The sequence below is a fragment of the Pelophylax lessonae genome, assembly GCF_965119305.1.
Source record: "Pelophylax lessonae genome assembly, chromosome: 3".
NCBI classification, from domain to species: Eukaryota; Metazoa; Chordata; class Amphibia; order Anura; family Ranidae; genus Pelophylax; species Pelophylax lessonae.
Genome location: NC_138770.1, coordinates 107,928,961 through 107,955,827, shown reverse-complemented (window position 1 = coordinate 107,955,827; position 26,867 = coordinate 107,928,961). Strand labels below are relative to the sequence as shown.

The following is a 26,867-nucleotide window of genomic DNA, read 5'->3' as shown; positions in this document are numbered from 1 at the left end:
AGTTAAAGTTAGTAATACATCAATAAATTTATTTTTTATATAACCAATGCAAGCTGAATTTGACCTGCTATCAGTCTCTTGAGCAGAACTCACACTGAGAAAGGAAGTGGCTAGACTGGGACAAGGTTATTCAAATACACTCACTGCAGGACTGAGCAGAGAGAGGACCTGCTCTTTACTGTCCAATCGGCAAGCCGGGGTTTGGTTGGTGTCACTATTCTATTTGTTGTTTGTTACAAGGAAAACCGTGGCATCCTCCTGATTGTGCTATGTCATAGAATTAAGAAATTCCAGAACTAGAAGTTAAATCCTTGTTGATTTCCCCCATGGGATCCAGTACACATAGCACTTGGTCTCAGTCTGATCTGTGTAGTGGGTGTTGAGCTAGTGTAGTCATCAGCATGTCCCCCACCTGCTGCCCAACCACGCTGCTCTCAAGGAGACAAATACAGAATTTGTTCTGAGTGACGGTGCACAAAGGACAGTCAGTAAAATCCCCCATCTACAGGGCGACACTCATACATTACTCCTCCTCAGAAAGGACAGAATATGAAGTAGAACATGAAGAAGAAAGCGATAGGGGTTAGCAATGCAAGATTAATTTATTGCTTTCAGTGAGCAGGAACCCCAATTCATTTGTAGAGGAGTTAGACAGAAATTGTTGTAGTAGTTAATGTCTTGTGCTGTTGCAAATGTAAGCGCAATAGAGATGAACGCCATCATTTACAATAAACACCAGCTACTACACTAGTCTCTGTCAGACAAATGAGATCTGACCCACCTGCCTGCTGTTCCGGAGGAGGGTGCCTAGTGTAGTAGGTGGCGTGTGTGGATGTGATGCTTGTCGCTAGTACACCGTCATTCACAACACCAGTAGCCAGCTACTACTGTAGTGCCTCTTTCCAATGGCAGCTGGCAGGTCTAGACTCAGTCATCTGTCTGTCCCGTTTTCAGGAAAGGTGGTCAAAGGGAACAGCATAAGATGCACAGGGCTGGAAGATTAGATGACAGAGGTGCGGAATAAAGAGGCACTCCCATAAATTGGTCTTTAGGCTGGGGTGGAGCTACAGTCAGCACAAAGAAATGTCATTTAATATCCACTTTATGTATCTGAACAGGACCAAGTGCTGTGTGTCCAATGAAAAACAATTGACCGCACTTCCAAATGCTAGGAGATCTTTAATATTGTAAAAACATCCAACAAATAAAATCAAAGAGACTTCATGACACACATCAGAAGGTGTTGGATGTTTTTACAATAATAAAGATCTCCTAGCATTTGGAAGTGCGGTCAATCGTTTTGGATACATTGCCCAGACCACGGACTGGACCTGCACACAATTTCCTGGGAGCTCTCACCTGGAGCGGGGCTGCTCCCTTCTTTTGCTACCAAGTGCTATGTGCACTGAGCACCAAGGACTCAATAAGGATTTTCAAATTGTGGTGATGCTTTGTATGCAACTTCCCGTAAGCATACAGTGCATCCAGAAAGTATTCACAGCGCTTCACTTCTCCCACATTTTATATTGCAGCCTTATTCCAAAATGGATTAGATTCATTATTTTACTTAAAATTCTACAAACAATACCCATAATGACAACGTGAAAGAAGTTTGTTTGAAATCTTTGCAAATTTATGGAAAAAAAAAAAAAAAAATCACATGTACATAAGTATTCACAGCCTTTGCCACAACACTTAAAAATGAGCTCAGGTGCATCCTGCTTCCATTTTTATCCTGGAGATGTTTTTACAGCTTGATTGGAGTTCACCTGTAGTAAATTCAATTGATTGGACATTATTTAGAAAGGCATTCACCTGTCTGTATAAGGTTCCACAGTTAGTAGCGCATGTCAGAGCACAAACCAAGTCCAAAGAAGACCTCCAAGACAGGATTGTATCGAGGCAAAGGGAAGGGTATAGATTTCTGCAGCATTGAATGTCCCAATGAACACAGTGGCCTCCATCATCTGTAAATGGAAGAAGTTTGGAACCACCGAGACTCTTCCTAGAGTGGGCCATCTGGCCAAACTGAGCGATCAGGGGAGAAGGATCTTGGTCAGAGGTGTGACCAAGAACCCGATGGTCACTCTGACAGAGCTCCAGCATTTCTCTGTGGAGAGAGGAGAACCTTCCAGAAAAACAATCATCTCTGCAGCACTCCACCAATCAGGCCTGTATGGTAAAGTGGCCAGATGGAAGCCACTTTCCAGTAAAAAGCACATGACAGCCCGTCTGGAGTTTGCCAAAAGGCACCTGGAGAACTCTCAGACCATGAGAAACAAAATTCTTTGGTCTGATGAAAAAAAAGATTGACTTCATTGGCAAGTGTCATGTCTGCAGAAAACCAGGCACTGCTCATTACCTGGCCAATAAGATCCCTACAGTGAAGCATGGTGGTGGCAGCATCATGCGGTGGGGATGTTTTTCAGCGGCAGAAACTTGGAGACTAGTCAGGATCGAAGAAAAGATGAATGCAGCAATGTACAGAGACATCCTTGATGAAATCCTACTCCAGAGCACTCTGGACATCAAACTGGGGCAAAGGTTCATCTTCCAACAGGTCAATGACCCTAAGCACACAGCTAAGATAACAAAGGAGTATTTACAGGACAACTCTGTGAATGTCCTTGAGTGGCCCAGCCAGAACCCAAACTTGAACTCGATTGAACATCTCTGGAGAGATCTGAAAATGGCTGTGCACTGACGCTCCCCATCCAAACTGATGGAACTTGAGAGGTCCTGCAAAGAAGAATGGGAGAAACTGCCCAAAAAATAGGTGTGCCAAGCTTGTAGCATCATATTCAAAAATACTTGAGGCTGTAATTGGTGCCAAAGGTATTTCAACAAAGTTTTGAGTAAAGGCTGTGAATAATTATGTACATGGGAGTTCGTTTTTTATTTTTCATAAATTTGCAAAGATTTAAAACAAACTTCTATCACCTTGTCATTATGGGATATTGTTTGTAGAATTTTGAGGAAAATAATTTAATCCATTTTGGAATAAGGCTGTAACATAACAAAATGTGGGAAAAGTGAATCACTGTGAATACTTTCTGGATGCACTGTAGTTACCCCCTAATCGACCAGGCCATTTTTTGTGATACAGCACTGCGTTACTTTGACAATTGCGCAATTGTGCGACGCTGTACCAAAATAAAATTGATGACCGGTTTTTCCCACAGATAGAGCTTTATTTTGGTGGTATTTGGTAACCTCGCCTTTTTTTTTTTTTGTTTTCCGATATAAACAAAAAGAGCTACAATTCTGGAACAAAAAAAAAAAATATTTTTTACTTTCTGCTAAAAACATTCCCAAAATAAATAAAATTAAAAATCCAATGTTTTCATCATTTTAGGCCAATTTGTATTCTGCTACATATTTTTTGGTAAGAAAACAACCCAATATGTGAATATTGATTGGTTTGCGCAAACTTTATCGTGTCTACAAACTAGGGGAAAGATTTATGTAATTTTTATTTATTTTGTATTTGTTTTTTTACTAGTAATGAGATCGCTAAACCAGCGATTTTTAGTGGACTGCAACATTGTGGCGGACAGATCGGACACCTAACTGACATTTTTGACACTTTTGGGGGTACCATTGACATTACTACAGTAATCAGTGCTAAAAATATGCACTGCTACTGTAATAATGCCACTGGCAGGGAAGGGGTTATCACCAGAGGCGATCAAAGGGTTAAATGTGTCCCTAGGGCAGTGATGGCAAACCTTGGCACCCCAGATGTTTTGGAACTACATTTCCCATGATGCTAAACTACAATGCAGAGTGTATGAGCATCATGGGAAATGTAGTTCCAAAACATCTGGGGTGTCAAGGTTTGCCATCACTGCCCTAGGGGATGCTTTTTAACTGTGTGGGGGGGGCTTGCTGGATTAATACAGAGACCTGTGTTCCTAAATAGGAGAAACATAGAATCCCTGTGTTGATTACTTACAGAACAGCGGTCTGCCGTGTTTACATCTATGGTGAGCGATCTCAAGAGCCCGGCGAACATCGCAGTCGCCGGACCTGCTGATTGGCTCCCCCCATGACCAATCAGCACGTGCACGCGCCCCCACTATCTGTCCAGTGTAACGACGTACAGGTCAAACCTGTCGCAGTATAAGTACAACAGCTGGTCGGCAAGTAATTAAAAACCTACATGTCTGCCAATTTTATTTTCATAGGCTACAGTTCCACTAAGTTTTGCATAGCACAGAGAGGAATTTGAGTACCTGTCCGTTTTTATTGCTGTCTGTGTCCTCCTTAGGCTGGTCAAAGATTTTGCAATTTTTTTTCCTTTAACTACGGTTGAGCCCCGGTTCACACTTATGCGATGCGGGAAGGCTGCGAATCCGCAGCCTTTTCCCGCATCGCAAACGCACCCCCGGCAGTTCACACTGCCATATGCGATACGCTGGGGGTGTCAATATAATCTTAACGACACCCCCAGTTTGATCGCATATCGCAGTGCGATCTTGCAGTTCGTACAGGATTGGATCGCACAAGTGTGAACCGCTGTGCGATCCGATCCTGATGCGGCTGCTAAACTCGCACCGCACAGCCGATCGCATGTAATGAAGGAGCAGTGCGCTACGACATTACATGCGAACGCCGCAGCCGCACAAATGTGAACCGGCTCTCAAAGGAAAGAAAAACACTCAATTTCCCAATCAATTTAATCAGTGTTAATGGGGGAATCCCTCTCGCTGCGCTGTTTTATTGTGACAGCAGGAGGATTCCCCGCCATAGGAATACAATGATCATTTCAGGCAGCTATAGCCACAGGCAGTGATTGCACAAGAAATAAAACCCGGCAGGGGGGTATACAGAGGTTGATTGAAAGATTTACTCCAGTACAACCAGCCTGCCCAAAGATGGATTGAACTGGTTTCTGCTGAACTTCAATCTCTCTATGGCCAGCTTTAGGGAGATTAAAGGAGAAGTACAGCCGAAGCTTGTTTGGCTGTACTTCTCCTATGGATCACAGGAGTGCAGTTCGTCCTGCACTCCTGTGACCTGTTTTCAGCTGAAGTCCTCTCTCTGCTGATGTTACAGATGTCAGTTCAGGCACCGCGTCATCACGACCACAGAGTCAGGATCTGCCAGGTGTTGGGGCCTGGCTCAGCCTCTCAGCGTGTCACTGAAAGCCTGAGCTGGCCGCTTCTCTTCCCCTCAGCGGTGTTCAATTGCTCAGTTCTCAGTGTAGAGGCGCTATCGGACCGATGCTGCATCCACCTAGGTAAGTATAACTGGGACGCGACTTGTGTGCCCTCAAGTCGCTTGTCATTACAAATTCAATGTAAATGAATGAGAACCGCCTTAATATGCACTACTGAAGTCGCTCCGACTTCAGAAAAGGTTCCTGTACTACTTCAAGGCGACCTCTATCCAACTTGTGCACATAGACTTCAATGGGAGTCGCCTCCAAGTCGGATCCTTTTCTATTTTCAAGCGACTGTGATCAGACTTTCCAGGAAGAAGAAAAAGATTACCCAGGCATTCCCCACAGGCAAAGTTGCCCATCATTTAAGTCTCTTCAAAGCCGTGCTAAAAAGTCACTCCTTCATGGGGCGACTTTCTGGTCGCGGTAGTGTGAACCGGTGTTCTAAAATTTAGTTGGACCCGTAAAAATTTCCGGACCCTCGTCACTTCCGGGGGACGCTCTGTCACCACCAGCTGCTGCGAGCCCCGGTGCGCATGCGCACAAGGCATTTTCTAGGTCCGATTAAATTCTAATACTCACGAACAGCTGAGAGGAGGAGGGGCTGAGGAGGGACGCACACATGGCTGCGGGAAATGTTACAACACCGCCGCGTAGAGCTGACTTAGAGGAGGCGGGAAGGAAGTGAATACTCATACTAAATAGTCATGATAAAAAAGGTTTAGTATTTCTTATTATTTTTTATCATTACTATTTAGTATAAGTATTCACTTCCTTCCCGCCTCCTCTAAGTCAGCTCTGCAACATGTTCCTTGCTCAATGACGCGGCGGTGTTGTAACATTATCCCGCAGCGATGTGCGCATCCCACCTCAGCCCCTCCTCCTCTCAGCTGTTCGTGAGTATTAGAATTTAATTGGACCTTGAAAATGCCTTGTGCGAATGCGCACCGGGGCTCGCATCAGCTGGGTTATGATGTAGTGTCACCGGAAGTGACGAGGGTTCAGAATTTTCATAGGTCCGACTAAAGTTTAGAACACCGGCTCTTAAACTTCTTTATTTATTCTGTGTACTGTAATCACTAAAGCCGGTCATAGATGGAGCGATTGTCACTATTATTATTATACAGAATAGCGCCAAGTTTGCGCAGTGCTTTACAACATGAATACAGGTACAATACAAGAGGGATCAGAGGGCCCTGCTTGTTAGAGCTGACAATCTAAACACGGAGGGTCAGTCATGTGATACAAAAAGGTAATAATTGTGCGGGATGAAGTGATGGAGAAAATAAAAAGTACCAGAGATGCACCCAAATTCCGGACAAAACCGATCGGCTGAAAATAGCGTTTTCTGCATTTTTCTATTAAAGAAAAAAGGTGCCAATAAGGACGTCAAAAATGCCACGATTTTACTGTGCCCCTGTTTTTCATAGGTCACGTGACTCAAAAACCGCATCAAAAACTGGTGCGTTATTGATGCCTTCTTGCTGCATTTTCAAAGCATTTCAACAGAGAGATGTGCGTTTTTGGTGTGTTTTTTTTTTTAACTGACCAAAAATGCAGCAAGCAGGATTTTTAACACCAGAACTGAAGCACAACAGACCTACAGACACACAAAACATTTAAAGGGATACATTTTTCTTGAGCTTTTCTTATAAATTCATAGACAGCCGGCCTCATTCATAGACAGCCGTCATAGACGGCGGGCCCCATTCATAGATGGCCGTCATAGACAGCGGGCCCCATTCATAGACGGAGGGCCCCATTCATAGACGGCGGACCCCATTCATAGACAGCCGGCTTCATTCATAGAGAGCGGGACTCATTCATAAACAGCGGAACCCCATTCATAGACGGCGGCCCCCATTCATAGACGGGGGACCCCATTCATAGACAGCCAGCTTCATTCATAGACAGCCGGCTTCATTCATAGAGAGCGGGACCCCATTCATAGACGGCAGCCCCCATTCATAGATGGCTGGACTCATTCATAGACGGGGGACCCCATTCATAGACGGCGGCCCCCATTCATAGACGGCGGGACCCATTCATAGACGGGGGGCCTCATTCATAGACAGCCGGCTTCATTCATAGAGAGCGGGACCCATTCATAGACGGGGGGACTCATTCATAGACGGCGGGACCCCATTCATAGATGGCCAGCTTCATTCATAGACGGCGGGACTCATTCATAGATGGCAGGCCCCATTCATAGACGGCGGGACCCCATTCATAGATGGCCAGCTTCATTCATAGACGGCGGGACTCATTCATAGATGGCAGGCCCCATTCATAGACGGCGGGACCCCATTCATAGACAGTCAGCCCCATTCATAGACGGCGGCCCCCATTCATAGACGGCCATCTTCATTCATAGACAGCGGGACCCATTCATAGACGGCCAGCTTCATTCATAGACGGCGGGACTCATTCATAGACGGCGGGACCCCATTCATAGACAGCGGGACCCCATTCATAGACAGGGGGACTCATTCATAGACAGGGGGACTCATTCATAGACAGGGGGACTCATTCATAGACGGCCATCTTCATTCATAGACAGCGGGACCCATTCATAGACGGCGGGACTCATTCATAGACGGCCAGCCCCATTCATAGACGGCGGGACTCATTCATAGACGGCCAGCCCCATTCATAGACGGCGGGACCCCATTCATAGACGGCGGGACCCCATTCATAGACGGCAGGACCCCATTCATAGACGGCAGGACCCCATTCATAGACAGCGGGCCCCATTCATAGACAACGGGACTCATTCATAGACAACGGGACTCATTCATAGACGGCGGGACCCCATTCATAGACGGCGGGACCCCATTCATAGACGGCAGGACCCCATTCATAGACGGCAGGACCCCATTCATAGACGGCAGGACCCCATTCATAGACGGCAGGACCCCATTCATAGACGGCGGGACTCATTCATAGACGGCCAGCCCCATTCATAGACGGCGGGACCCCATTCATAGACGGCGGGACCCCATTCATAGACGGCGGGACCCATTCATAGACGGCGGGACCCCATTCATAGACGGCAGGACCCCATTCATAGACAGCGGGCCCCATTCATAGACAGCGGGCCCCATTCATAGACAACGGGACTCATTCATAGACGGCGGGACCCCATTCATAGACGGCGGGACCCCATTCATAGACGGCGGGACCCCATTCATAGACGGCGGGACCCATTCATAGACGAGGGGCCTCATTCATAGACAGCCGGCTTCATTCATAGAGAGCGGGACCCCATTCATAGACGGCCAGCTTCATTCATAGACAGCGGGACCCATTCATAGACGGGGGGACTCATTCATAGACGGCGGGACCCCATTCATAGATGGCCAGCTTCATTCATAGACGGCGGGACTCATTCATAGATGGCAGGCCCCATTCATAGACGGCGGGACCCCATTCATAGACAGTCAGCCCCATTCATAGACGGCGGCCCCCATTCATAGACGGCCATCTTCATTCATAGACAGCGGGACCCATTCATAGACGGCCAGCTTCATTCATAGACGGCGGGACTCATTCATAGACGGCGGGACCCCATTCATAGACAGCGGGACCCCATTCATAGACAGGGGGACTCATTCATAGACAGGGGGACTCATTCATAGACTGCCATCTTCATTCATAGACAGCGGGACCCATTCATAGACGGCGGGACCCATTCATAGACGGCGGGACTCATTCATAGACGGCGGGACTCATTCATAGACAGGGGGACTCATTCATAGACAGGGGGACTCATTCATAGACTGCCATCTTCATTCATAGACAGCGGGACCCATTCATAGACGGCGGGACCCCATTCATAGACGGCGGGACTCATTTATAGACTGCAGGACCCCATTCATAGACGGCGGGACCCATTCATAGACGGCGGGACCCCATTCATAGACGGCAGGACCCCATTCATAGACGGCAGGACCCCATTCATAGACAGCGGGCCCCATTCATAGACAGCGGGCCCCATTCATAGACAACGGGACCCCATTCATAGACAGGGGGACTCATTCATAGACTGCCATCTTCATTCATAGACGGCGGGACCCATTCATAGACGGCGGGACCCATTCATAGACGGCGGGACTCATTCATAGACGGCGGGACTCATTCATAGACGGCCAGCCCCATTCATAGACGGCGGGACCCCATTCATAGACGGCGGGACCCCATTCATAGACGGCGGGACCCCATTCATAGACGGCAGGACCCCATTCATAGACGGCAGGACCCCATTCATAGACGGCAGGACCCCATTCATAGACGGCAGGACCCCATTCATAGACGGCAGGACCCCATTCATAGACGGCGGGACTCATTCATAGACGGCCAGCCCCATTCATAGACGGCGGGACCCCATTCATAGACGGCGGGACTCATTTATAGACTGCAGGACCCCATTCATAGACGGCGGGACCCATTCATAGACGGCGGGACCCCATTCATAGACGGCAGGACCCCATTCATAGACAGCGGGCCCCATTCATAGACAGCGGGACTCATTCATAGACAACGGGACTCATTCATAGACAACGGGACTCATTCATAGACAACGGGACTCATTCATAGACAACGGGACTCATTCATAGACGGCGGGACCCCATTCATAGACGGCGGGACCCCATTCATAGACGGCGGGACTCATTCATAGACGGCGGGACCCCATTCATAGACGGCAGGACCCCATTCATAAACGGCAGGACCCCATTCATAGACAGCGGGCCCCATTCATAGACAGCGGGACTCATTCATAGACAACGGGACTCATTCATAGACAACGGGACTCATTCATAGACGGCGGGACCCCATTCATAGACGGCGGGACCCCATTCATAGACGGCGGGACCCCATTCATAGACGGCGGGACCCCATTCATAGACGGCAGGACCCCATTCATAGACGGCAGGACCCCATTCATAGACGGCAGGACCCCATTCATAGACGGCAGGACCCCATTCATAGACAGCGGGACTCATTCATAGACGGCGGGACTCATTCATAGACGGCCAGCCCCATTCATAGACGGCGGGACCCCATTCATAGACGGCGGGACTCATTTATAGACTGCAGGACCCCATTCATAGACGGCGGGACCCATTCATAGACGGCGGGACCCCATTCATAGACGGCAGGACCCCATTCATAGACGGCAGGACCCCATTCATAGACGGCAGGACCCCATTCATAGACGGCAGGACCCCATTCATAGAGAGCGGGCCCCATTCATAGACAACGGGACTCATTCATAGACGGCGGGACTCATTCATAGACGGCGGGACCCCATTCATAGACGGCGGGACCCCATTCATAGACGGCGGGACCCCATTCATAGACGGCGGGACTCATTCATAGACGGCGGGACTCATTCATAGACGGCGGGACTCATTCATAGACGGCGGGACTCATTCATAGACGGCGGGACCCCATTCATAGACGGCGGGACCCCATTCATAGATGGCCAGCTTCATTCATAGACGGCGGGACTCATTCATAGATGGCAGGCCCCATTCATAGACGGCGGGACCCCATTCATAGACAGTCAGCCCCATTCATAGACGGCGGCCCCCATTCATAGACGGCCATCTTCATTCATAGACAGCGGGACCCATTCATAGACGGCCAGCTTCATTCATAGACGGCGGGACTCATTCATAGACGGCGGGACCCCATTCATAGACAGCGGGACCCCATTCATAGACAGGGGGACTCATTCATAGACAGGGAGACTCATTCATAGACAGGGAGACTCATTCATAGACTGCCATCTTCATTCATAGACAGCGGGACCCATTCATAGACGGCGGGACCCATTCATAGACGGCGGGACCCATTCATAGACGGCGGGACTCATTCATAGACGGCGGGACTCATTCATAGACAGGGGGACTCATTCATAGACTGCCATCTTCATTCATAGACAGCGGGACCCATTCATAGACGGCGGGACCCCATTCATAGACGGCGGGACTCATTTATAGACTGCAGGACCCCATTCATAGACGGCGGGACCCATTCATAGACGGCGGGACCCCATTCATAGACGGCAGGACCCCATTCATAGACAGCGGGCCCCATTCATAGACAGCGGGCCCCATTCATAGACAACGGGACCCCATTCATAGACAGGGGGACTCATTCATAGACAGGGGGACTCATTCATAGACTGCCATCTTCATTCATAGACAGCGGGACCCATTCATAGACGGCGGGACTCATTCATAGACGGCGGGACTCATTCATAGACGGCGGGACTCATTCATAGACGGCGGGACTCATTCATAGACGGCGGGACCCCATTCATAGACGGCGGGACCCCATTCATAGACGGCGGGACCCCATTCATAGACGGCAGGACCCCATTCATAGACGGCAGGACCCCATTCATAGACGGCAGGACCCCATTCATAGACGGCAGGACCCCATTCATAGACAGCGGGACTCATTCATAGACGGCGGGACTCATTCATAGACGGCCAGCCCCATTCATAGACGGCGGGACCCCATTCATAGACGGCGGGACTCATTTATAGACTGCAGGACCCCATTCATAGACGGCGGGACCCATTCATAGACGGCGGGACCCCATTCATAGACGGCAGGACCCCATTCATAGACAGCGGGCCCCATTCATAGACAGCGGGACTCATTCATAGACAACGGGACTCATTCATAGACAACGGGACTCATTCATAGACAACGGGACTCATTCATAGACAACGGGACTCATTCATAGACGGCGGGACCCCATTCATAGACGGCGGGACCCCATTCATAGACGGCGGGACTCATTCATAGACGGCGGGACCCCATTCATAGACGGCAGGACCCCATTCATAAACGGCAGGACCCCATTCATAGACAGCGGGCCCCATTCATAGACAGCGGGACTCATTCATAGACAACGGGACTCATTCATAGACAACGGGACTCATTCATAGACAACGGGACTCATTCATAGACGGCGGGACCCCATTCATAGACGGCGGGACCCCATTCATAGACGGCGGGACCCCATTCATAGACGGCGGGACCCCATTCATAGACGGCGGGACCCCATTCATAGACGGCAGGACCCCATTCATAGACGGCAGGACCCCATTCATAGACAGCGGGACTCATTCATAGACGGCGGGACTCATTCATAGACGGCCAGCCCCATTCATAGACGGCGGGACCCCATTCATAGACGGCGGGACTCATTTATAGACTGCAGGACCCCATTCATAGACGGCGGGACCCATTCATAGACGGCGGGACCCCATTCATAGACGGCAGGACCCCATTCATAGACGGCAGGACCCCATTCATAGACGGCAGGACCCCATTCATAGACAGCGGGCCCCATTCATAGACAGCGGGCCCCATTCATAGACGGCGGGACTCATTCATAGACGGCGGGACCCCATTCATAGACGGCGGGACCCCATTCATAGACGGCGGGACCCCATTCATAGACGGCGGGACTCATTCATAGACGGCGGGACTCATTCATAGACGGCGGGACTCATTCATAGACGGCGGGACTCATTCATAGACGGCGGGACCCCATTCATAGACGGCGGGACTCATTCATAGACGGGGGGACTCATTCATAGACTGCCATCTTCATTCATAGACGGCGGGACCCATTCATAGACGGCGGGACCCATTCATAGACGGCGGGACCCATTCATAGACGGCGGGACTCATTCATAGACGGCGGGACTCATTCATAGACGGCCAGCCCCATTCATAGACGGCGGGACCCCATTCATAGACGGCGGGACCCCATTCATAGACGGCGGGACCCCATTCATAGACGGCAGGACCCCATTCATAGACGGCAGGACCCCATTCATAGACGGCAGGACCCCATTCATAGACGGCAGGACCCCATTCATAGACGGCAGGACCCCATTCATAGACGGCGGGACTCATTCATAGACGGCCAGCCCCATTCATAGACGGCGGGACCCCATTCATAGACGGCGGGACTCATTTATAGACTGCAGGACCCCATTCATAGACGGCGGGACCCATTCATAGACGGCGGGACCCCATTCATAGACGGCAGGACCCCATTCATAGACAGCGGGCCCCATTCATAGACAGCGGGACTCATTCATAGACAACGGGACTCATTCATAGACAACGGGACTCATTCATAGACAACGGGACTCATTCATAGACAACGGGACCCCATTCATAGACGGCGGGACCCCATTCATAGACGGCGGGACTCATTCATAGACGGCGGGACCCCATTCATAGACGGCAGGACCCCATTCATAAACGGCAGGACCCCATTCATAGACAGCGGGCCCCATTCATAGACAGCGGGACTCATTCATAGACAACGGGACTCATTCATAGACAACGGGACTCATTCATAGACGGCGGGACCCCATTCATAGACGGCGGGACCCCATTCATAGACGGCGGGACCCCATTCATAGACGGCGGGACCCCATTCATAGACGGCAGGACCCCATTCATAGACGGCAGGACCCCATTCATAGACGGCAGGACCCCATTCATAGACGGCAGGACCCCATTCATAGACGGCAGGACCCCATTCATAGACGGCAGGACCCCATTCATAGACAGCGGGACTCATTCATAGACGGCGGGACTCATTCATAGACGGCCAGCCCCATTCATAGACGGCGGGACCCCATTCATAGACGGCGGGACTCATTTATAGACTGCAGGACCCCATTCATAGACGGCGGGACCCATTCATAGACGGCGGGACCCCATTCATAGACGGCAGGACCCCATTCATAGACGGCAGGACCCCATTCATAGACGGCAGGACCCCATTCATAGACGGCAGGACCCCATTCATAGAGAGCGGGCCCCATTCATAGACAACGGGACTCATTCATAGACGGCGGGACTCATTCATAGACGGCGGGACCCCATTCATAGACGGCGGGACCCCATTCATAGACGGCGGGACTCATTCATAGACGGCGGGACTCATTCATAGACGGCGGGACTCATTCATAGACGGCGGGACTCATTCATAGACGGCGGGACCCCATTCATAGACGGCGGGACCCCATTCATAGATGGCCAGCTTCATTCATAGACGGCGGGACTCATTCATAGATGGCAGGCCCCATTCATAGACGGCGGGACCCCATTCATAGACAGTCAGCCCCATTCATAGACGGCGGCCCCCATTCATAGACGGCCATCTTCATTCATAGACAGCGGGACCCATTCATAGACGGCCAGCTTCATTCATAGACGGCGGGACTCATTCATAGACGGCGGGACCCCATTCATAGACAGCGGGACCCCATTCATAGACAGGGGGACTCATTCATAGACAGGGAGACTCATTCATAGACAGGGAGACTCATTCATAGACTGCCATCTTCATTCATAGACAGCGGGACCCATTCATAGACGGCGGGACCCATTCATAGACGGCGGGACCCATTCATAGACGGCGGGACTCATTCATAGACGGCGGGACTCATTCATAGACAGGGGGACTCATTCATAGACTGCCATCTTCATTCATAGACAGCGGGCCCCATTCATAGACAACGGGACCCCATTCATAGACAGGGGGACTCATTCATAGACAGGGGGACTCATTCATAGACTGCCATCTTCATTCATAGACAGCGGGACCCATTCATAGACGGCGGGACCCATTCATAGACGGCGGGACTCATTCATAGACGGCGGGACTCATTCATAGACGGCGGGACTCATTCATAGACGGCGGGACCCCATTCATAGACGGCGGGACCCCATTCATAGACGGCGGGACCCCATTCATAGACGGCGGGACCCCATTCATAGACGGCGGGACCCCATTCATAGACGGCAGGACCCCATTCATAGACGGCAGGACCCCATTCATAGACGGCAGGACCCCATTCATAGACGGCAGGACCCCATTCATAGACAGCGGGACTCATTCATAGACGGCGGGACTCATTCATAGACGGCCAGCCCCATTCATAGACGGCGGCACCCCATTCATAGACGGCGGGACTCATTTATAGACTGCAGGACCCCATTCATAGACGGCGGGACCCATTCATAGACGGCGGGACCCCATTCATAGACGGCAGGACCCCATTCATAGACAGCGGGCCCCATTCATAGACAGCGGGACTCATTCATAGACAACGGGACTCATTCATAGACAACGGGACTCATTCATAGACAACGGGACTCATTCATAGACAACGGGACTCATTCATAGACGGCGGGACCCCATTCATAGACGGCGGGACCCCATTCATAGACGGCGGGACTCATTCATAGACGGCGGGACCCCATTCATAGACGGCAGGACCCCATTCATAAACGGCAGGACCCCATTCATAGACAGCGGGCCCCATTCATAGACAGCGGGACTCATTCATAGACAACGGGACTCATTCATAGACAACGGGACTCATTCATAGACGGCGGGACCCCATTCATAGACGGCGGGACCCCATTCATAGACGGCGGGACCCCATTCATAGACGGCGGGACCCCATTCATAGACGGCAGGACCCCATTCATAGACGGCAGGACCCCATTCATAGACAGCGGGACTCATTCATAGACGGCCAGCCCCATTCATAGACGGCGGGACCCCATTCATAGACGGCGGGACTCATTTATAGACTGCAGGACCCCATTCATAGACGGCGGGACCCATTCATAGACGGCGGGACCCATTCATAGACGGCGGGACCCCATTCATAGACGGCAGGACCCCATTCATAGACGGCAGGACCCCATTCATAGACGGCAGGACCCCATTCATAGACAGCGGGCCCCATTCATAGACAGCGGGCCCCATTCATAGACGGCGGGACTCATTCATAGACGGCGGGACCCCATTCATAGACGGCGGGACCCCATTCATAGACGGCGGGACCCCATTCATAGACGGCGGGACCCCATTCATAGACGGCGGGACTCATTCATAGACGGCGGGACTCATTCATAGACGGCGGGACTCATTCATAGACGGCGGGACCCCATTCATAGACGGCGGGACCCCATTCATAGACGGCGGGACCCCATTCATAGACGGCAGGACCCCATTCATAAACGGCAGGACCCCATTCATAGACAGCGGGCCCCATTCATAGACAGCGGGACTCATTCATAGACAACGGGACTCATTCATAGACAACGGGACTCATTCATAGACAACGGGACTCATTCATAGACAACGGGACTCATTCATAGACGGCGGGACCCCATTCATAGACGGCAGGACCCCATTCATAGACGGCAGGACCCATTCATAGACGGGGGGACTCATTCATAGACGGCAGGACCCATTCATAGACGGGGGGACTCATTCATAGACGGCGGGACCCCATTCATAGACGGGGGGACTCATTCATAGACGGCGGGACCCCATTCATAGACGGGGGGACTCATTCATAGACGGGGGGACTCATTCATAGACGGGGGGACTCATTCATAGACGGTCAGCCCCATTCATAGACGGCTGGCCTGTCTGTTTAAATGAGGCCTAACACACAACACCCACCACTGGGGGGGACTGGGCCCAGTCCTGATGTCTGTCCTCCCCATACCCACCTGCCATGTTCTTCCACTCACTGCCCCACCATGTATACACACTCCTCATCCTCACCCCCCACCACCACAACAGCCAGGCAATCAGCATTTCCAGTCATGGCGGCCACCAGAGTCCCTGCCTCCTCCAGTGATGGGTACACTCACTCAGCACCCATCACCAAGGTAACCTAACCACTCTAACTCCTCCTTCTCACCTCCGTGTTCCGCCACACCCCGCCCTTTATCATAATCCGCGGCATGTTGGCGGTGTTCGGTCACGTAATGCACCGAGAACTCTACTACACACGCAGGGGAACACGCTCGATCCAGGCCCGCTTGTTGTGGCTGCCGGTGACGCTCTACGTCCAACACCAGCGAGAAGAGACCTTCGGGTAGAGCGGCGCTGCTTCGAGGAGCGCGCCCTCTGCTGGCTAGAGGTCACCTTCCACACAAGACAGTGTTCTATCAGATTACCGCTACCCAAACGGATTGTGCAACGGAAGTGACGTTCCAACCAAAAATACTTTTTGCGCATGCGCTCTTCGTTTCAACATGCGTTCCAACAGCCGAAGAACACAGAGCGTGTGGGTGTATATGGAGCGCCCTCTGCTGGTCATAGGTCACCTTCACCCAGGAACAGAGCGCCTCACTGCTGGCATATAGTTAGTGTTGTACAGAGCGCCGTCTAATGGTCAAAAGACAGAATGGCCAGTAAAAGTGTCTAAAGCGAAAGTAAAGGCAAAAGCCAACTAAATGGAGGTGCTGTACACACTATGAGAAAATCGCATGGCTCCCAACTGTCCCTGATTTGGAGGGACTGTCCCTGATTGGGAACAAAGACCCTCTGTCCCTCTTTCCTCCTCATTTGTCCCTCATTTTGGTCTAAACAGTATAGTTGTATATAAAATGCTAATAGGTGTCCCTCGTTCTCATCTCAAAGTTACGAGGTAATCAAATTGTATAGCGTGCACAACTTTCAACATCCGATTCAGACTTTGTGAAGGAACATTTCCAAAGGGACAACATTTTTCTCATATGTGAACAGAACAAGCAATTTTCGTATAATGTGTGCCATTTTCGTACAATTTTTATATAATGTGTACTGTTTTCGTACAATTTTTATATAATATGCACCGTTTTCATACAATTTTTATATAATATGCACCGTTTTCGTACAATTTTTATATAATATGCTCCGTTTTCGTACAATTTTTATATAATATGCACCGTTTTCGTACAATTTTTATATAATATGCACCGTTTTCATACAATTTTTATATAATATGCACCGTTTTCATACAATTTTTATATAATGTGTACCGTTTTCGAACGATTTTCATACGAGAAAAATCAGATACAGAAGACTGCGAGAAGTAACGTTCCGTAAACAGGCAGTATTTGTATTGCAAAATGCAATGTCTTATCTGTTATAAAATGCACCTACGTGCAGCTTACACAGTCTTCTCCGGCGATGTAAACTGAGCTGCGTATGCACAGCCAAGGCCGGTCCTACCATGGATCCCACTGGGTCCATTGGACCCAGGCGGAACTTTGAGAGGGGCAGCAAATTGAACCGAGTCTGCCTCTCCTTTTCCTCTATTTACCCAGCAAATTGATGCCCAAGATTTTTTCCAGCAGTTTTGTGTGTCATGATGAAAACTGCCCCCTGGGCCGCTCCGCCTCCCCCTACTGCCCTAGCCCGACCCTAGACTACCCCAATACTGCCCTAGCCTGTCTATATACTACCCTAGCCTGTCCATATACTACCCTAACCTTCCCCTATACTACCCTAGCCTGCCTATATACTATCCTAGCCTGTCCTTACACTGCCCTAGCCTGCCCCTATACTACTAGAGATGTTGCGAACTTCCGCAAATGTTTGCGAACGGGCGAACCGCCTTAGACTTCAATAGGCAGGCGAATTTTAAAACCCACAGGGACTCTTTCTGGCCACAATAGTATTGGAAAAGTTGTTTCAAGGGGACTAACACCTGGACTGTGGCATGCCGGAGGTGGATCCATGGTAAAACTCCCATGGAAAATTACGTAGTTGACGCAGAGTTGGGTTTTAATCCATAAAGGGCATAAATCACCTAACATTCCTAAATTGTTTGGAATGACGTGCTTTAAAACACCCAGTGTGTGAATACGATCAGGTATGATGTTGTATCGATCAGGTAGTATAAGGGTTACGCCCGCTTCACAGTGACAGACATAACTCTGACAGACCAAACTCCTGTTTAACGCACCGCAAACAGTCCATTTGCACAACCGCAAACTCCCCATTTGCACAAGGTTGGATACCAAGCTAGCTATGTCCCGTTCCTTGTCCTCAGTGATGTCATTGAAGGTCTCTTCCTCCACCCAGCCACGTACAACACCAAGGGTGCACCCGAAAGGTGACAACAAGCCCCCTGGGACGCCTGCTGTGGTTGGTCTTCCACCTCCTCAAAGCCACCTTCCTCCTCTGACTTCTCTTCTTCAGACTCCTCTCTCTGCGTTGCCACAGGTCCAGCAATCGACAACGACAAGGCTGCTTCTGGTGGTGATGGGGACCACAACTCTTTCTCTTCATGCTCATCTACAGCCTGATCCAGTACTCTTCGCAGGGCACGCTCCAGAAAAAACGCATATGGGATGAGGTCGATGATGTTGCCTTAGGTTTGACTGACAAGGTTTGTCACCTCCGTAAAAGGACGCATGAGCCTACAGCCATTGTGCATGAGCGTTCAGTAACGCGGCCAAAAAAATACCCAGCTCCGCAGAGGCTGTCCTCTTTTTTTTAAATTAAAAAAATCTGTTCTTACCAGTTTAATCTCTGTTTTGTTCCCTATCAGGGGCCGGTGTATGGAATAGATTTTAGGAACCGGGAGATGGAAAAAGATGGTTGGTCGGTCCTCTTACTTCCAATTTGGGGCACTGCGCGTGCGCCGTGCAATGTACTGTGCCATCCTATATGAGTGGTGGGCAGTGGGCACAGTACAGTCTGTGGGCCTGAAACTCACTGGCAGGCAACTGCAATTATATTACAGAGGAAAAATGTAATTCATTTTTTATCTGTAAGGTGCTGTGCCACCCTATATGAGTGGTGGGCAGTGGGCACAGTACAGTCTGTGGGCCTGACACTCACTGGCAGGCAACTGCAATTATATTACAGAGGAAAAATTAAATTAATTTTTTATCTTCAAGGTGCTGTGCCACCCTATATGAGTGGTGGACAGTGGGCACAGTACAGTCTGTGGACCTGACACTCACTGGCAGGCAACTGCAATTATATTACAGAGGATGTTCGCCGGCGAATAGTTCGGGACATCTCTATATACTACCCTAGCCTGCCCCTATACTTCTCTAGTCTGTCCATATACTACCCTAGCCTGTCTATATACTACCCTATCCCGCCCCTATACTGCCATAGCCTGTCCATTTACTGCCCTAGCCTGCCCCTATACTTCTCTAGTCTGTCCATATACTACATTAGCCCGCCCCTATACTGCCCTAGCCTGTCCATTTACTGCCCTAGCCTGCCCCTATACTACCCTTGCCTGTCGCTATACGACCCTAACCTGTCCATATACTACTCTAGCCTGCCCCTATACTACCCTAGCCTGCCTCTATACTATCCTAGCCTGCCCTATACTACCCTAGCCTATCCATACACTGCCCTAGCCTGCCCTTATACTACCCTAGCCTGCCCTTATACTACCCTAGCCTGCCCCTATACTTCTCTAGCCTGTCCATATACTACCCTAGCCTGTCTATATACTACCCTAGCCTATCCATATATACTACCCTAACCTGTCTATATACTATCTCCGCTTGCCCCTATACTACCCTAGCCTGTACATTATACTGCCCTAGCCTGCCCCTATACTACCCTAGCCTGTCTATGTACTACCCTAGCCCGCCCCTATACTGCCCTAGCCTGTCCATATACTACCCTAGCCTGTCTATATGATACCCTAGCCTGCCCCTATACTTCTCTAGCCTGTCCATAAACTACCCTAGCATGTCTATATACTACCCTAACCTGTCTATATACTATCCCCACTTGCCCCTATACTACCCTAGCCTGTACATTATACTGCCCTAGCCTGCCCCTATACTACCCTAGCCTGCCCCTATACTACCCTAGCCTGCCTAAAAAATACCGTAGCCTGTCTATATACTACCCTAGCCTGCCCCTCTTGGAAGTAAACATAATGGTATGTCATATAATTTTGCATATAGACAAGTTGCTGTTGCATGTAAATTTGACTTCCTGATCAATTTAATTTTAGTTTTTATTATCATGATATAAAATAATGGATGTGGGGGCCTTTTGGTGGCAGTGATTTTTTTGTGGGGGTGGAAGTTGCAGCATTTCATTTTTGGACCCAGGCAGCACAATGTCTTGGGCCAGCCCTGTGCACAGTTCAGCTTACAGCGCCGCCACTGTCCCTTTGTGTCAGAATGACAGCCTCCTGCACATGCGCAGGAGTGATGTCATTCTGCGGCAGCCAATGAAGACAGCTGAAGATCGGTATACATGAGAAGATGACGGGAACTGCTGGAAGAAAGGTAAGTATAAGATTCCTTTACTTTCACTTTAAAGTGGTTGTAAATCTCTGACATGAAATATAAACAAAGAATGTTATCTATAGTGTGTGTTTGTCTCAATCCAGAGCAAGTGGATTTCTGTCTGCTGCCTCCTTCCTTTGCCATATGCACTAGTCACTTCTGACAAGTTTTCCTGACACCAAGAGAAAAAAGGTGACAAAGGAGGGATATCTAGCACACGACCTGTGATTGACAGCCTTAGCTCTGTTCCTGTGCACTGTGTGAAGGGGGGAGGAGAAAGGGGGGTGCCCCTTCCCTCCAATCAGCTTTCACTGAGCTCTGCAAAATGTACCATCAGCTCCTTGCCCCCCCCCCAATCCATACAGCATCCCTATCAAACCTAGACAGCACCTATACCAACCCTTTACCACATTATACTGAGCCTTTTCCACATCTGAACCTCACTATGTTGCATCTGTGCCGAGATCATACTGTACTTATACCATACATATTCTGCATGCAGGTTAACTGGGACTGTTGTTAAATGCACTGACACTCTTAAAGGGGCCCCAACAATAGCCGGCAGAAGAACATCTTAAAGGTCTGCCCCTCAAATTATTTAGAAAGCCTCCTTTGTTCTCCTGCCCCCTCTGCTATTACCCTCCTTTTCTTTTGAACAGTGCATACACTCCCAGTCGGTCAAGAACTAGCCTTTCCACCATAAATGCGCTCTGGCAGTATAGTTCCAGCACTCTGTAGATTAAATTTTACTGCTGCTCACTGTTTCACTTGAGGTGGCTTTGCTATTGTTTATGCTGATCTGGATGTCAAAGGTCATCCTTTGCCTAGCTCCTACTGTTAACCACTTTGTATGCTAAATTGTATTATTACCCTTGTTAATCCATTTTATGCTTTCCTAATTACCAACCATATTGGGTGATAATATATTAAGTTTGCCTTTATTACCTCGTTTGGTGCCTGTGTTGTTTGATATAACACTATTATATAATATAATGCTATTGGGTACTAAGTATTACTTTCAATGATTTCCTGTGATATTGTAGGTTTGTACACTCAACCTGGTATATTAGAGGGGCTAAGGTTTTTCGGAAAAGGTCAAGGCAAAGAACAGAGGACCCATCCTCATCAGCCACTCATACGGGGGTAGTGCTACATGTGGAACCATGTTTTTGGACATGTCCACAACTTTCAGACTTATAAATGGGGGTGGTGATAACAGCCCAAAAATTCACATATTTTCATATCCCCCAGCACCCTGCTTTCTTCCTACTGTGAAAGAAAATTTTAAACCCTGTATATACTGTACATGTATTTCATTTTGTATGCTTTGTCCACTGCAGCTAACATCCTTGGCATTATACTAACTCCTCTGCCACCTACTTACATTCCGTAGACCTTGATAAGAAACTAGCTTCCCTTTGTACTGCCTGCAGTTGTAATATTAATGTGATATCTAAAGTAAGCACGGTGATAAAAAAAAAATCTCAAATGTGCCAAATTAACAGAACATTTCTGATAATTTGCTGAGTGTATTTTTTTGTGCTCCCTACTGCAGTAGTTATTACTAATTTGGAAACACTGATTAATAAAAGGAGAGGAGTTGCCGATCTATAAAATATCCAAGACTCTTGTGGGCAGGGTCATTCACCCTGCACGTGGGGGTACCTTTTACGCAGAACACGCTCATTAATTCCTGGGACCAGGTGGGGACTGCATTCATGTTAAGATAAAACATTGTGGCAGTTCCTCGACTTAGAGATAAGCCTTACACTGTGTGCAGAGTAAATTGTGCAGAGCCCCACTTAAAGTACTATCCCATGCCACTACACACTTTGCTTGATGTATGTTGCACTTGAGACGGACATTGCTGAGCCCATGCCCTCTCCACCATTCTAGCGTACTTTGCACTAGTTACTGGTTACCCATAGCAACTGCTTTACTCCTCCAACTTATCTTGCTGAGTTAACCTTTTGCAGTGGCCTTGCTTCATACCCCCTCAGTGATTTACTGGCCCTAGTTCTTTTATAAGCCAGAAACCATCATGCATCCCTTTGAATAACATCAGACCAGGCTTAAGACAGTTAATGCATTTTACTGAACTATTTGGTGATACAGACCAACATGAGCATTTGCAAAGACACATCCTTGCCTAACTTGCTAGGCTGCCCAGGCACACCTCAGCAAGGTGGTCCATGATTGGTGTTTCCCCATAGCTGAGCAAGTCTCCCACCTTCCAGTGTCCTCTGATGGACTCCAAGGCATAGCAGTCTTCCTAAGGTGTCCTGCAGAAGCATGGCATCTCCTGCGTGGGCTGAAGCTCCAGAACCCAGCCTTTCCCTATTATTTACAGTATAATAAAGGGTGGATAAGCTGAGTCCAAAAAGCCCTGGGTCAGCCAACTGCCTAGCTAACATTCTGTAGGCAACCTGCCTACAGTTGCCCTTCCCTTTTCATATGCCATCGCGGCTAAGGCCTCCCTCATAATGAATAACAACGATAACAGCACAAATACATATCAATAATAACAGTACCCTTACAAAGGCATTAAAAACAGTGCAATGACAAACTGCAACTGTTAAAACAACAGTCTTTACACATAGTATGCTAGGTCCGTGTAGGAGACCCTTTCTCCCATCACATGTTGGATTCTCTTAACTTAGTGGATCACTGGGTAGGTATATCCAGGCTTCACCAGTTCCACTCGGTCTATGTATATTTTTCTCCTGATATTAAAGTCCTGGTATAATCGATGGAACTGAGCTTTAAAATATATATTTTGGTGAAGGAATTCCTGGAGGTGCTCCAATACCTGGAGGTGCTCCAATACCTGGAGTTTCTCCCCTATGATCCGACTGTATATTTTAGGCCTTTGCTCCTCCAGGTTGACGAAATAGGGCTTCGGGCATGTAGGGAAAGGTGTACCTAAAATTTTTTAGAACATTAGAACATAGGCATCGAAATACCTCTGTAAGCGTTGCGAGAACCTTTTGCTTAGGAACCTGGGGTTAGACTGCTCCAGGTGTCCCTCTGGAGTGGGTGTTAATACCAAAAAGAACTCAGGGGAGGACGAGGGCTCTTCCTCACTGGTGTCAAACACCAGGTCCCCCCAGGACACCTGTACATACTTCTCTCTGGAGGTGGTCCTTGGTTCTTGCGGCTCATCCACTACTAAGGCAGCAGCGGCAGAAGACACACAATGCTATAGGGGAACTTGCTCAGGCAATTTGGAAACAGTCGAGCCCAACAGTGAAGCACTGGTACTGTCTGGTAAGTCTTCGGTGGGAAGAGCCAACACTGAGGGCTCCAGCAGTGTGGCTACCACTTGGGCTAAAGGTTCCTGAATACAAGCAGGTGGTAATGGTGCAGAATCCTGTGTGAGCAGCCCTCCTAAAGCAGGTGCAGAGGTCAGCAGCTCAACCCCGGGACCAGTGGGGGGGGGGGGTCCTTTCTGCAAGCCACAGATCCAGGTTATGGTGGCAAAGGTGATTGAGATCCTAGAGCGGGTGGTCATGAGTCATTCAAGGCTGCAGCAGGACTAGCTGTAATGAAAATCACCCTTAGCATGGGCAACCCGTCCGGGCTGAGATCACAAGCTTCTTCGGACCCAACCTCTGGAAGAGAAGGGCTCCACATGTTTGGCATGTGGAGGGGCAAAGACAGAGGACCGGGCACACCACGTGGAATCCATCCCTTTTATTTACTCGGCAGTGCACCAGGCCAGCTATGGGCCAGTATGCGATGCTGATGTCGAATACGGTAGGCGGTAGCTTCTATGGCAGAATTTCCTCACCTTAGTGGTGGCAGGAGAGCAGCATACCACATGGAATTGTGGCGTGCTTCCGGGTCTGGTTATTATATATGTCCTTTATCAAGACTCCAGCCAGTCTGGTGACAGTGCCTAAAGCAGGAGCAAACCCAAAGTACAGAACGGTAGTCACGTACCAGATATCTAGGCGTACCTGGACAAGTACTAACTAACTAACTCAGCTAAACTTAACTAAATTCAAACACTATGGTGGTTCCTTGACTTAGAGATGAGCCTGACACTGTGTGCAGTAGAAAATTTACAAAGTTCTACTTTGCTTGATGTATGTTGCACTTGGGAGGGACATTGCTGAGCCCATGCACTCTCTACCAGTTAAGTGTACCTCTGTCACCTCACTCCCAGTTACAGAATGGGGTCCTGCCGGGCACTAAGCATGGACCTCATGTTTTCACTTGTTAACTTCTTCACTCTCGTATCATGCGCCAGACTAGGAGTTTCCGTAATGCGGGTTTGGTCCCGGTAACTTTTGGGAATCAGACTGCAGGAAAGTGACCCAATTTACCCACTCCCTCACTATGGGAGGATCTGTCACCTACTTTAGGTACCATGCTTCATGACTTGCTGTTAAGTACTTTGCACTAGTTACTGGTTACCCATAGCAACTGCATTTCTCCTCCAACTTATCATGCTGAATTAGCCTTTTGTAGTGGCCTTGCTTCATATCTACTTTGTGCTTTACTGGCCCTAGTTCTTTCGTACGCCAGAAACCATCATGCACCCTATGAAAACATTTTATTTTCTTTTTTTTTTTTTTCTTAATTAATAGACCCTTAATTAATAGACCCCAAAGGGTTTTCTAAGTTCATCATGACAGTGAATATACAAGTATGTATGTCCTTCTCATGGGTACAAGCTGCATACCCTGACACTTCATTATTTTACCTAACACATGAGTCATCTAAGGACACCCACCTCTGCGCTATTCATGAGTATAGCAGAGTGCTGAATGAATGGATTTTATGGAATGCTAAATTATTGGAAGTGTTGTCATCCTTTCATTATGTAGCCATTTAAAAAAAATATATATATATATTCAATTACAGTGCGGTCTGTAAAGAATTCCAGATATGCCAACTACATGAAGGACACAAAGGTTATAGGAGGTTATGTTTTCAGAAATAAATAGCCATACAGAGCTGTATTACAATGTCTGACACCAGACACCTAAAATTAGACTAAAAATTAGTCAAAAAAGGCACAAAAAGCTACCATGGGGAACAAGTACCTGTTCTTGCTTAATTACACCTGTCCGGCAGATGGCCAGTTTGCATCAGGGTCTCATTGGGAATTAGGAGACAGCAGATGATACAGCAGTGTAAAATTGGCCAGCGACAGGGCATTTTTCTTGGGAAAGAATTAACTGAAATGTGCTAGAGAAAGAGAGTACTTGCAAGTGTTTTACTACAAGAATTAAGAGACCGTACTGAAAAATTGGCCAGCAGCATGAAAATTTGGAATAGTAAGGCTAGACCCAAATTTACTAGAGACAAACTGGAGCTTTACTACAAGAATAAAGACCTTTCAGAGGATACAGCAATGTAAAATTGGCCAGTAATGGGACTAGAGAAAAAGAGCACAGGCAAGTGTTTTACAACTGCAAATGCCGAGCAAGCAACTGCAACTGCAGATGACACAGCAGTGTAAAGTTGACCAGGGACATTTTAATATTGATGATTTCAAATGTTACTGTAATGCACTTTAAGTTGAAAACACTGGACACTTTATTTGTATTGATCAATTTTTGGACTTATGCATTTT

At 48.7% G+C, this 26,867-nt stretch overlaps 1 protein-coding gene across 1 annotated transcript in view; it reads right to left on the bottom strand.

Moving 5' to 3' along the window:
- The window catches only part of CDC5L (cell division cycle 5 like), a 97,397-nt gene extending 80,288 nt beyond the window's left edge, over window positions 1-17,109 (bottom strand). Inside the window, exon 1 of the mRNA XM_082250031.1 lies at window positions 16,942-17,109. Within this exon, the coding sequence (XP_082106157.1) occupies window positions 16,942-16,986 (45 nt within the window). The 5' untranslated portion in view covers window positions 16,987-17,109. The remainder of the gene's footprint in view (window positions 1-16,941) is intronic.
- Between the last annotated feature and the right edge of the window lie 9,758 nt (window positions 17,110-26,867).